The sequence below is a fragment of the Sinocyclocheilus anshuiensis genome, unplaced genomic scaffold (assembly GCF_001515605.1).
Source record: "Sinocyclocheilus anshuiensis isolate Anshui unplaced genomic scaffold, SAMN03320099.WGS_v1.1 scaffold939, whole genome shotgun sequence".
Classification (NCBI taxonomy): domain Eukaryota; kingdom Metazoa; phylum Chordata; class Actinopteri; order Cypriniformes; family Cyprinidae; genus Sinocyclocheilus; species Sinocyclocheilus anshuiensis.
In genome coordinates this window covers 975,693-987,339 of record NW_015544227.1, presented here as the reverse complement: position 1 = coordinate 987,339, position 11,647 = coordinate 975,693, and the positions used below count along the sequence as shown (strand labels likewise).

The 11,647-nt window shown below is 40.7% G+C and overlaps 2 protein-coding genes across 4 annotated transcripts; both read left to right on the top strand.

Annotated features, from left to right (window-relative positions):
- Positions 1–835: 835 nt before the first annotated feature.
- On the top strand, positions 836–8,977 carry LOC107697449 (PHD finger protein 12-like). Of its 3 annotated transcripts, none has more exons than XM_016498242.1 (16): positions 836–1,282; positions 1,524–1,705; positions 3,171–3,243; positions 3,750–4,176; positions 4,265–4,385; positions 4,487–4,616; positions 4,759–4,923; positions 5,028–5,171; positions 5,263–5,851; positions 5,928–6,044; positions 6,558–6,701; positions 6,784–6,882; positions 6,957–7,039; positions 7,139–7,277; positions 7,475–7,627; positions 7,895–8,977. In XM_016498242.1, the coding sequence occupies exons 1-16, from the start codon at positions 1,217–1,219 to the stop codon at positions 8,095–8,097; spliced, it is 2,835 nt and encodes a 944-aa protein (XP_016353728.1). In that variant the 5' UTR covers positions 836–1,216; the 3' UTR covers positions 8,098–8,977. The 3 variants fall into 3 exon arrangements, with proteins under 3 accessions (XP_016353728.1, XP_016353727.1, XP_016353729.1); XM_016498241.1 differs by having other exon boundaries at positions 4,487–4,619; positions 7,895–8,976; XM_016498243.1 differs by lacking the exon at positions 7,475–7,627 and having other exon boundaries at positions 4,487–4,619; positions 7,742–8,976.
- Positions 8,978–9,131: 154 nt separating this feature from the next.
- LOC107697395 (dehydrogenase/reductase SDR family member 13-like) lies at positions 9,132–11,458 on the top strand. Its single transcript, XM_016498163.1, has 4 exons — positions 9,132–9,173; positions 10,344–10,482; positions 10,608–10,934; positions 11,011–11,458. Exons 1-4 carry the CDS (start codon positions 9,132–9,134, stop codon positions 11,268–11,270), a joined length of 768 nt encoding a protein of 255 aa, XP_016353649.1. The 3' UTR covers positions 11,271–11,458.
- The last annotated feature ends 189 nt before the right edge of the window (positions 11,459–11,647 follow it).

Sequence of the window (11,647 nt, the reverse complement as noted above, 5' to 3'; positions counted from 1 at the left end):
AAAAAAATGACTGTATAATTGTTCATCGCCATTTTTCAGTGCTTACTGGTGATTTTAACGCTGGCTCATTCCAAACCCATCATAAGGAATTTGCTTCATTTTCTTCCGTTTCGCGCATTGGTTCATGTCACGCCGGCGACGAAACGGACCAATCAGAGGCTTGAATTTTCCCTCACAATACAAAGAGGCTCGAACACGTAAACAAACCGGATAATGGCATCTGCTTTCTAAACCTCATCGGTTGATGTATTAAACAAGTTCCTCACACCCACAAAAAGGACATACTGTCGGTTCCCACAATGACCGCATCGACAGAGAGGTTTTTAAAAACGGAGGAAAGCGCAAGATGGCTCCACCGTTGATGGTAGTGATGCCCGACCGCGAAAGAATCATTGTTTTGAACAGGCTCCTTATAAAGATTCATTCGAACCGATTCGCAAAGCGTTTGTAAATCACTTGACCGTAAACAATGGATGCTTTACCCAAAGGTTAAATATCTGTCATCATTTACTCACCCTCGTGTTAATTTCAAATATATTACTTTCTTTTTTCTGTGGAGAAAACTTTGGTTGTAAAATTGTGAGGTGGGTGAAATGTTGAAACTATAAACAATGCAAAGTCATTAAGAACAGTACTTAAAATGTGTATGATATAAATATTTATTAAAAATGTAATTATTATAGAGAATATTAAATAGTACATAAACATCAACTATGGCAAATCACTGAATTGATTCTACTGAACCGGTTCACTGAAGCGAACCGATTCTCTAAATGAATTGGATTCCCATCTCTACTGACGGGGCGACGCATGCGCACACAGGTTTGTGCGTCAGTTAACGCGAGCGTTCCTTCATCACAACAGCTCCGCCGTTAAGTCGTTCTTTCACTGGGAGAAAAACGTTTGATTTTCGTCGCTGCCAGTTCCTCGGAGGAATTGTTCTTCGGGGGGCTTGATGTTTGACGTCTTTGCGACATGGACTTGATGGTAATTTCTGGTTCTTTATTATTCCTTCTCTTGCCGGGCCGGAGTCTCGCACAGCACCGGGGATAGAGGCCTCCGTGCGCCTGCTCGATTAACGGAGAGCCCGCGCGGAGCCACAACAGACACGGGCGGGAATTCTACGGCTGTTTTGGAGGTCAGACGCTATTCATCATTCTGACAGGAGTCGGGGTGTAGTGGCTGAGGGAAACGGAACCAGTTGGGGCTGGTGTTGATGTGGGGAAAAATGGAGAACCCGACGATCGTGTACGATCTGGATACCTCCGGCGGGCTGATGGAGGTAAGTTAAACACACTCATAGACTCGTTTATTTCTCTCTTCACTGACCGGTTAACATTCTCAAAGTAGCCGCTAACCCGCTCTTGCTCGCTAATGCCATCCATTCCATAGGTTCCTTTCATATGGGGGCGCGCGCGAGTTCACGGTCTCGGCCCAACAATGGCTCGAGCGGCTGATGTGATGTAACAAGCGTGCAGATGTTTCACTAATGAGTTTCTGAATCTCTCGCTTTCCTCTTGCAGCAAATCCAGACTCTGCTGGCGCCGCCCAAGTCTGAAGATGGAGAGAAGAGGACCAGGAAACCAGACAGGAGCACCAGGAGAGCCGGCAGGGCCAGCAATCATGATACCTGCGACAGCTGCCGGGAAGGAGGGGACCTGCTGTGTTGTGATCACTGCCCCGCTGCCTTCCATCTACAGTGCTGGTGTGTGTGATGCTGGAGCTGGGACAAAATTGGGCCCAGGACTGTCATTTTGGTTACAACTAGACGTCCATCAGATTTGGCTGATGTTTCTTGCATCTCCAGATGGAACAGCATGGGTGCTGGGGTTTATTTATATGCTGTCTGATGTTTCTTGCATGAGCATGGAAAAGCTCAAGCAGGGAGCTGATAAATAATCAATAACCATGGACATCTGAAGGCCTCGACCATGTCTCCATTATGGAGAGTTTGAGATTACGAGATGGATTTCCCTTAATCATTTGAGTCAGTTTGTCAGATGTTTGCAGATCCGCTGAAGATCTGTGATTGGCTTCATTTATTAATGTCAGCATGAAATGAAAATTCACCATATCTGTTTTCTAAATGCATGTTATAGATTTTATTGTGAACAATTCGTCCGTGCATGTTTTATTTTTTCTCTCTGGCGACGTATGCAGGGCTTCTCCAATCATTTAGTCCACCTAAACTTTGCTTTGCGTTTTAACGCTCATCTGCAATGTCCACATCTCAAAATTCAATCAACAACTTATGCATAGAATCAAGTCCCTGCCATACATTTTTTTTCTTATGGTAGTCTGTTACAGTCGGATGTACGTCACAGTGTCGCTATCTGATGCTATTTCTGTTTTATTATGACTTTAAACTCATTTCATGCTGTAGTTGGTCAGCTGCATTGGAGGATGTTTGAATTTCAATTTCCCCTCCATATTTTCTCATTGTTTATTCTGTCTGTTTGGGAGGTGAAATGATTCCATGTGTGTGTGGAGAAACACATGCAGCTGGTGCTACGTGGCCCACGGGCCACTGGAAATCTGCCACACTTCATCTGTGTAGTTCCTAAGTTTCAAAGTTTCTGGGATTGATCAGATGTGCTTCAAAAAGAAACTACATTAGCATGTCAAGGTCTTTTAATAGGTTTTTTGTATGTTTAGATGAATCAGATATTTGAAAGAACTGTGGGGAAATAAAGTTAGAACAGGTTTTTATTTGCTATGTTTTTACACAGTTGCTGAAGTAATATAGAGTCTGAGAGCCTGGTGCTTTTAAGTTTCATTACTGATTTATTTTAAACCATCAGTAGAACAGAAATGTTTGGACATAGATCTGTTTGCACGTGTGCAATGCATTAGAAAACAGAAGACTCCTTTCTTACAGAGTGAGGTATTTATTTACCCTCTCTATGCCGGTTGGGTATAGATGGTTTATTCAAAATCGCCTCTTTTAAAACATGTCTTGTATAACGTGGGCCTGGTTTGAGAAACTGCCAAAGTTATAGTATCATGTTTTTTTGTTTTTTTTTCAAAGGCTAAAGTATAAAGCAGGTCTGCTGTCCCATTATAATTCATTGTAGTATTAAATGGCTGTGCATACTGTAACTGTGTGTATGTTTGCTCTGTGCTAAATGAAGCCTGTAGTTTTAACTCTGACTTTGTTTACATTTCCTCAGTAACCCACCATTGAGTAGAGAAATGCTGCCCCCTGGCGACTGGATGTGTCATCGCTGCACCGTTAGCAAGAAGGTTGGTGTCCTGTCTGTTATGCAGTTTTAAATTTGTCCCTACATTTTTTTTTGTAATCTTCCCAAATGTTAAAAGAGAATAGTTTATTCATTTTTGTCAACAAAAGAGAAGCCATGAGATCTACCTTAATTTTTCTGACAAAATAAAAATGGTTAACCTTTAAAAGCAAAGAAATTGAAACCAACACGAATATTAGTATTGTACTTTTGTTCTGTGAAATTATTAAAGACATCTTTTATTTTACATTAAAATCATTGGAATAATAATATATGTTTAATTTTTATAATATAATAAAATATTAATTGTTATATTGTTGTTATTGTATAGTCCTATTGAATGGGTGGGAAACAGGTTTCCTGATAATTATATATTTACTGTGTTTGAAAATCCCTTATACTTATTCTACAACATTTCACAATTCTGCAACATTTTTGTAGATTGTTAGTGGTTTGCATAAAAAAAAGTTTCAAATATTGGTTTGTGATTTCCCCCCACCCCCTTAACAGAAAAGGGAACAGAAGAAGGAGCAAATTAACGGTCTGTTGGAGCAGCAGCTGGGGAAGCAAATGCCTTCTCCAGCTCCTGAGCAGGAATGTGGGACATTACATCTGGATCCTTCCATGGAGTTGGGCAGCACAGGGATTCAGGCCGCCGTCGCTCAGGTACGGCTCCTGGAGAGACGACCCAGCAGCCGACCTGCAACCCCCAACTCCAACACTTCTTCCACAGACACGCCCACACCATCTGAGCAGAATGACATGGAGGAAGACCTCCTGGACGTGGAGGACGAGGCCCAGGGTTCTGAGCCTGAAATCTCAAATATCACAACCACCCTCAAAAGACCATTTGACCTCCTAATCGCCGCTGCCATGCAAAGGAATCCTACGCAGTTCCAGCTTCCAATTGACCTCACTTGCACAACCACACTTCCAGGTACAGGACATTATGATCTCACTGTAAAATTGTGTGAACAGATCATATGTGATTCTAAGATATGAAACATCTGTTTTCTTCCTCTCAGGCACCAGCAAAAGGAGACGAAAAGACGAGTTATCAGGCAAGAACGTTAAATGCCCACAACATGAACTGGACCATTGTGGACTGGTGCCACTGCCGGTGAAAGTGTGCTACACATGCAGCAGGTACATGCTTTTATATACACATTATTTGTTATTTTACTGTTACTTTTTAATAAGCCCCCTTTTTAAGATATTATACATTAATAGTTGTCTTTTTCTCTCAGGAGTTGCCGATTGGCTCCACTGATCCAGTGCGACTATTGCCCTCTCTCGTTTCACATGGACTGTTTGGACCCGCCTCTCACTGCCTTCCCTCCAGGCAGGTGGATGTGTCCCAACCACATCCAGAACCTGGTAGTAAGGAAGCTTTTGTAAAACAAAAATCAAAACTTGTATATCTTTTTAATTGTGACATTTTCATATGCAAAATTGAAAAACACCCCGAAAACACCCTTACAAACATGCCACTCATTCATTCATTCTCATTTCCTCTCAGCTGAACCAGAGAACCTTGACCCTCAGCAACCGTTGCCAGTTATTTGACCAGTTTCAGGACCGCATTTCCCAGCATGCTGTCAAACTTGACTTCTTGCAGCGGATACATCGGCAGCACCCCCCTACATGGTGGTCGGCTCATGCCAACAGAAGAAAGACTCTGAAGGTTATCCGTCTTCTTTTAAACTCACTGTATGACACGAGTGATAGACACTTAGATGTTGTAGATGTTGTTGAAACTTATTTGAGATATCGCTTTGTTAATCGCAGGTTCCAGATGCCATAAAGTCACAGTACCAGAACCCAACTACTCTGATGGCCACGGCAGGAATCCGTGAAGGGGAGCTGATCTGCTCCGGCCTTTCAGAATCTTTTTCCCCACAGCACTTAGCCAGTGAAGACGAACAGTGCCAGGTGTGTATAAGCAGCCTGCAGTTTGCTTCTGCTTTTGGATTCAGTATTGTTTCTGAACCAGTGTTTTTATTCTGTTTATGCTTTGGTGTAGTGGCTCAAAGATGTCATCTCGCTGCAGTGCAGCATTATGAGGCATTTATGGAACAGACAAACATCTCCTTGGGATTCAGAGCACACAGAAAAGACTGATCTAAAACTCAGAGACTCTTGCCAGAGTGCCGCCTCAACGGGCAGCCAGAACATTGCTCCAAAGGTTTCCTGTAGCTCCTGTACTGATGGTCTGTGTCAGAACTGTAAGACCACAAATGGCCTTGTAGACCGATTGGTTCAGTCCAATGGAATGCAGGGTCCTGATAGAACCCAAGAAAACACCACTGACCATGAAATGTCCCGTTTACACATGCCCACTCCACCCAACCATGCCAACACTGAAACAGTAATCAAGACCGAGAATGCCAGCTTAAAGTCCTGTAGTGGCACCGAGGTCCCTCCTCCTGCTTGTGTCAAATCTGAGCCCAGTACTCCATCATGTGACCATGGGAAAACTGCATCAGCTTCAGACGCAGCAGCAGCAAAACTCTTGGGCTCTACTGCGTGTTCAGGAGCACATGCTGTTAAACCACAGAAAATCATCTCAGATAACGAGTCAAAAGATCAGAGATCTCCATCCCATTCCAGTGGTAAATGCCTACTTCTGTAGTTTGATTATTACCTAGCAACACTTTAAAAATATTTATTGGCTGCTTTCTCTTTCAGATGGGAATGCTGCTTCGAATTCTGTGATGGCAGGCAGTAGTGACGTCTTTTCTTGCACAGAACCTAACATGCTGGAGCTGTCCGGACGAATAAAAGACATCATGCAGGGCAGCGGAGGTGGGTTTGAGTGGGTTTCAGAGAGGAATCTTGTAATCTTTCTGTTTTGCTATCCAAGTTAGTTTGAAAACATATTGTAACTTTAAGAATTCAAAATCCTTCCCAGTTCTAAATTGTGCATTAAAGCAACTCTATGTAGGTTTGTGTATTTTTGCAACTTTGGCTCTCCCTACAGTTAAGTGAGTGAAATTCACTATCATAATTACAGTTGATAGCTATACATAAAGCTGCCATAAAGCAGTCTGCTCTTTTCACAGAATTTCATACCAAACTTACATACTTGAATTTAACTTCTGATAGAATACATCTGCATTATTTGGGGGGGGAAATGTAATTGCAGTATTTATTTATTTTTAATCTCCAGTGCTTGTTTATAAACCAGAGTTATGTATCAATTTGTCTACAAAATAGTAATTACTACTTTATTAGGATTATTATTACTATTACTTACACTATATTAAACAAAAGACGGCAGCATTTTGTAATCATTTTGAAACCCGGTTTGTATTGCAGAAGTTGAGCTTGGCTCATTGGATGAGAAATTTATCAAGCTCTTAGCCTGGCAGCAGATTCAGCAGCTCTTCGAGTTGAAAAACTCTCCTGTTCAGAGCAGTTCTCCTTTATCGATGTCACCCACTCACAGGAAACACAATGAAGGTATGAGATTCATTGTTCATTATGCTCTTTTTTGAAGTTTGTGTACCCATCAGCAAATGAACTCTTGATGTTTGCGTTTCAGCCCAAAACAAGGAAGTGCAGGCGAGAGCTTCATTCTGTTCGGCCTCGGGAAAGGGAACGGCTGTAAACATGTGCTACAGGAGTCTGTACATCGGGACAGGTGATTATTATCCTGTGGCTGCAGGAAATGCATCATCCTACAGTGTTCAGTACAACTATGTGTTCTCATCGCAGGTGCTGATATGGATGTGTGCCTTACAAACTATGGGCATTGTAACTACGTTTCAGGGAAACATGCCTGTATATTTTATGATGAGGTATGCAATTTTAAACATTTAACATGCTTTACGCACAAAGGTGGTGTCATCTCTTTTGAGTGATTTACATTTGCATACATTTGTTCTCTCCTCCTCCAGAATACAAAGCAGTATGAACTGCTGAACTACAGCGAACACGGGACGACTGTTGACAACGTATTATATTCCTGTGACTTCTCTGAGAAGATGAGCCAGAGTCCGTCCAACAACCTGCTCGCCAAAGTGCAAAACATCATCCGTGAGTTATTCCTCTTCCAGTTCCAGTGATTTAAAAATTGTGGTCAGAAAAAAAAAATAATGAAAAATGCACAAATGAATCATTTACAATAAATTCAATAACATGTATTTAGAAAATGGATAGGGTGATTTCTATTTCATGACAACTGTAAAAACATCGCACAGTAAGCATCAGTATTAACTCAAGTGCGTTTGTAGGACGCTGCAGGAAAAAGGAGCAGGAGGAGTCTGCAATGGGCATGGCTGCAACAACAGAGGGTGGAGTTATGAGCTGCGAGTCCCAAGATGCTCCCATCACTCCCTGTAACTGTAAAAACAGCGGCTCCAGTTTGATTGGAGGCAGTGGTGCGGGATGGGAAAAATGCATGAATTAAGTCAATAACATGCATTTAGAAAATACAGTGATTTCCATTTCATGAAAACGTTGCAGAGTAAGCTTCAGTATTAACTCAAGTGTGTTTGTAGGACGCTGCAGGAAAAAGGAGCAGGAGGAGTCTGCAATGGGCGTGGCTTCAACAACAGAGGGTGGAGTTATGAGCTGCCAGTCCCACGATTCTCCCATCACTCCGTGTAACTGTAAAAACAGCGGCTCCAGTTTGATTGGAGGCAGTGGTGCAGGATGGGAAGGCACTGCGCTCCTCCATCACGGAAGCCACATCAAACTGGGCTGCTTGCAGTTTATATTCAGTATCACAGAGTTTGCCAACAAGTCACTTAAAGAGGAGCTCACCACCTGCACCCTCACTCCCACACCTGGCCAACAGGGGGAGCAGCTGAGCAAGGCCATGCCTCCTCCACTTCAACACAACCTTGTAACTTAACCCCTAAAGCATCAACTTGTACAGTTTAAACGGTTTCCTAATTGTTTAATTGTTTATACACTTGCATGAGGTGACCTTTTTTCTAGTTATTTCAGACTCTTTTGACAGGTTGCACATTTTCTTGTCTCAATGCAAGACTTGCATTTTTAAAGGGAAACTTTGATCATCCTGTATGCTCAGAACCAATGAGCAGTTTTCACATTTAAAAAAACAAAAATCAAAACATGTTCTATTTTGTGCCAGTAACAATAGTTTTTATATAAACATGCATTTTCTTTTTTTCCAAAAAAAAATGGATGCTTTTATTTATGTATGTCCTCTGGAGCGCAGTCAGACCTGGTGGTTCTTTAGCATGACATGTGCAAAGAGACTCATGTGCATAGATGTATGTATCCATGTGAATAGCCAGAAAGCCACACGATTCATTGCGCAAAAGTGCTCCAGTTTGTATTATTTCTGTCGTGCACTATTTTGTTGCTGTTCAGTCCTTTTATGTGCCTGTTTCATGTGGTTCTGTAATTAGTTTTCACCAGGTTCTTGTCTCAAACTATGTAAATACAAACCAGATTTTAAATAACATGCTTTAGAAATCCACCAGCCTGTGTTCATGTGTCATGCTTACTGGTTCATTCACTGGTCTTCTATAAGATTAGTCGAGTTTTCTAAAGTTAGCATTGCTATTGCTTATTTTTAGACTATGGCGCTTTGAAAAATCTCCATTGAGAATATTCAGGTGCTTAAAGTAGGATAGGCGATTTCGGAGAGGCAAGCAATAGCAAGCTAGCTTTGAAAGTATAAGATCCCACCCTACCTGTAATCACTCTCCAAAGCCACGCCTCCTCCAAAACACATGAAAGCACACAGGCAGACCAGAAGCTAACTAGCGACATGATAAGAGACTGTTGGTGGAGGATTGAATGCAACGCTGTCAGATTACCTCAAGTCTCATTCACCGGTGAGAAAACATAATAGAACAAAGCGTATAATATTACAATAATAACGCCTTCCATTCTTGCTCAGTCTGCAATAGGGTAATGGAACGCGCTGATGGCATATCATCAACGGGGTGCGCAGAGGTATGCAAATACATACGTTGACAAGCAGGTAGGACCAGAGCCGATCCTTCCTATATGCAAAATACACAAGCTGCGTAGGGCCCCCGAAACACCGGGTGGCCCCCTTGCTCTCAAAGATGATTTCATTTTAGTTTAGTTTTTGAATTTGGCCAGGGGTTATGAAAACATGAATGATCATTTCCAGGAGGAGAGGGGTTCATGCTGACTTCCATGAATACATTCATGAAGACTGTTAATGACAATAAAATTCTTTAAATCAGTTTTTTAATTATATGTCATTTTCAATTTGATTGTGTATATAGAAACATCATATTTTAGATTCACTGCAAAATATGCTTCAACAAACACATATGCCATCAATTAACAACCTCATAGTTCATATGTAGGTCTGTCTTTATACGTTTTCGCAAAGTTTTTGTAGAAAACGAATGGAATTTTTACCTTAATATTTCCTCATTAAAAACCTTTGCCCCTAAAAAAATTATATAAATAGTACTTTTATAAATAATAATAAATTAAAATCCAGTCATATCAGTAGCATGCTGTTTTATTAAACAAATCTGTGATTCTACTATATAAATTTGCAGAATTAATGTAGGGATGTTGTGAAATCAATGAACTGATGTGACTGCCACAGGGTCATTCTATGGAAACGTCCACTTTTCTGTCCCTAGCCTTTACAGAAATATTACACTTGAAAAACAATTTAGTGTTACAATTTTTTTATATTTTAAAATAAAACAATGTGTTATTTGAACAATTACACCCTCTTGAGCCATCAATGTGGCAATATTTATTTTTAATTAATTATAACAAATTCCAAGCACCACAAAGCTGCTTGTCCCCACAGCCATGTACAGAGGAAAAGTGCTTCCTTGTTGCATTATCATTATGTTTCTGTAACTCTGACTACATGTACTAAAACATTTAGAAATAATATTTCATACAAACCTTTAAAATTGCCAGAGAAGTAAGGTAACACCAGTGACAAAAAAATGGTACATGTGGTCTTTAAATAAATGCACAAAAAATATAAAAAATCATTAAGCTGTCATTTATGTGTATTCATAAAGTCAAAAGATAATATAATAATGTGGTCTAAGTTTAAATGTTAAAAAAAGAAATACATTTTAAGACATCTTGCCATACCAAAAGTGGACGTTTCTGTAGAATGACCCCACACAGGAATCAGGAAACAAAGAGGTGTTGTATATGCACTTGGATCTGGACAGTCTGAAATCTGTGAGGTCTTTCGCTGAAAACTTTCTCAACAAAGAATCCAGGTTGGAAATTCTTATCAACAATGCAGGTAGCTATCAAATATATGCAATTTTATGTTATGCAATGATACAACTAGTAACGTTTTAAGATAACTAACTGAAAATCTGCCTCAGGTTTAAAAACTTTATATTGATTTTTTTTCTGTGTTTGTAGGACTTGTTATTGGTGGCAAGACTGAGGATGGCTTTGGAAGGATATTTGGCGTCAATCACCTCGGTCACTTTCTGTTAACCATCCTGCTGCTGGAAAGGTTAAAAGAGTGCGGCCCCAGCAGAGTTGTGACAGTCTCTTCAATGGCCCATTGCAGGGGGAAAATCGATTTCGACTGCATCAACACTCATAAAGATTTGGGTTTAGGAAATTCCACATTGGCCTTATTAATGTTGTACAGTCACAGCAAACTCTGCAATGTCCTCTTTACGCATGAACTGGCCAAGAGACTCAAAGGCACAAATGTCACCTGCTACAGTCTTCATCCAGGTCAGTTTGTGTAAGCAGTAAGAAGCAGTACTTGATAAAATCTCATAGGTCATAAGTGATCTGATTTATTTTGTAGGGGCCATTAAAACGGACATTGATCGCCACAGCAATCTATGGTGGCGGCTGTTCACGGCACCGATTTTGCTGCTTTTCTTTTCGGACGTGGAATCTGGAGCTCAGACATCTCTTTACTGTGCACTTCAAGAGGGTATTGAACCCCTGACTGGATGCTACTTCTCTAGCTGTGCAGTGCAGAATGTCTCTGCTAAAGCCAGAGATGATGCAGTAGCCAAAAAGCTTTGGGAAGTCAGCGAGAGGCTGGTTGGTTTAGCGTGAGATTATCAGTTTCATTATGGATTTGCACTTGCACAGTTTATTTAGTGGCACCTGTGGTCAACTGTGTTGGATAAATCTGTTTCTGCATATTATAAAAAGCCTGTGTCAAATATGCTCTGACCACAACAAACAAGCCATCTAATTCTTATAATAAAAATGTTCTTTGATTGTTTTACAGATTGTGTTTGTGCAAATATCACTAATTAGCAAACATATTTTGAATGTAACTTGCAGAAATCACTGTGTATATGTTTTCCCTTCCTGAAGTTTATGGGACCAGGTTTCCACTGCGCAAATCATGTTTCTTTGTCATAACAGAGTAAAGACATAATTCACTAGGTGTGTCTGGGGATACCGAGGCCTTTACTGTGTTGAAT

What these genes read in the sequence shown, in the direction of transcription:
- LOC107697449 (XM_016498243.1), top strand. Translation starts at nt 1,217, where the DNA reads ATGTGGGGAAAAATGGAGAACCCGACGATCGTGTACGATCTGGATACC. An exon ending in TCACAGGAAACACAATGAAG is followed by an intron (nt 6,702 to 6,783) that starts GTATGAGATTCA and finishes TTTGCGTTTCAG; the next exon opens with CCCAAAACAAGGAAGTGCAG. An exon ending in GAGTCTGTACATCGGGACAG is followed by an intron (nt 6,883 to 6,956) that starts GTGATTATTATC and finishes TTCTCATCGCAG; the next exon opens with GTGCTGATATGGATGTGTGC.
- LOC107697395 (XM_016498163.1), top strand. Translation starts at nt 9,132, where the DNA reads ATGGAACGCGCTGATGGCATATCATCAACGGGGTGCGCAGAG. An exon ending in AATTCTTATCAACAATGCAG is followed by an intron (nt 10,483 to 10,607) that starts GTAGCTATCAAA and finishes CTGTGTTTGTAG; the next exon opens with GACTTGTTATTGGTGGCAAG. An exon ending in CTGCTACAGTCTTCATCCAG is followed by an intron (nt 10,935 to 11,010) that starts GTCAGTTTGTGT and finishes TTTATTTTGTAG; the next exon opens with GGGCCATTAAAACGGACATT.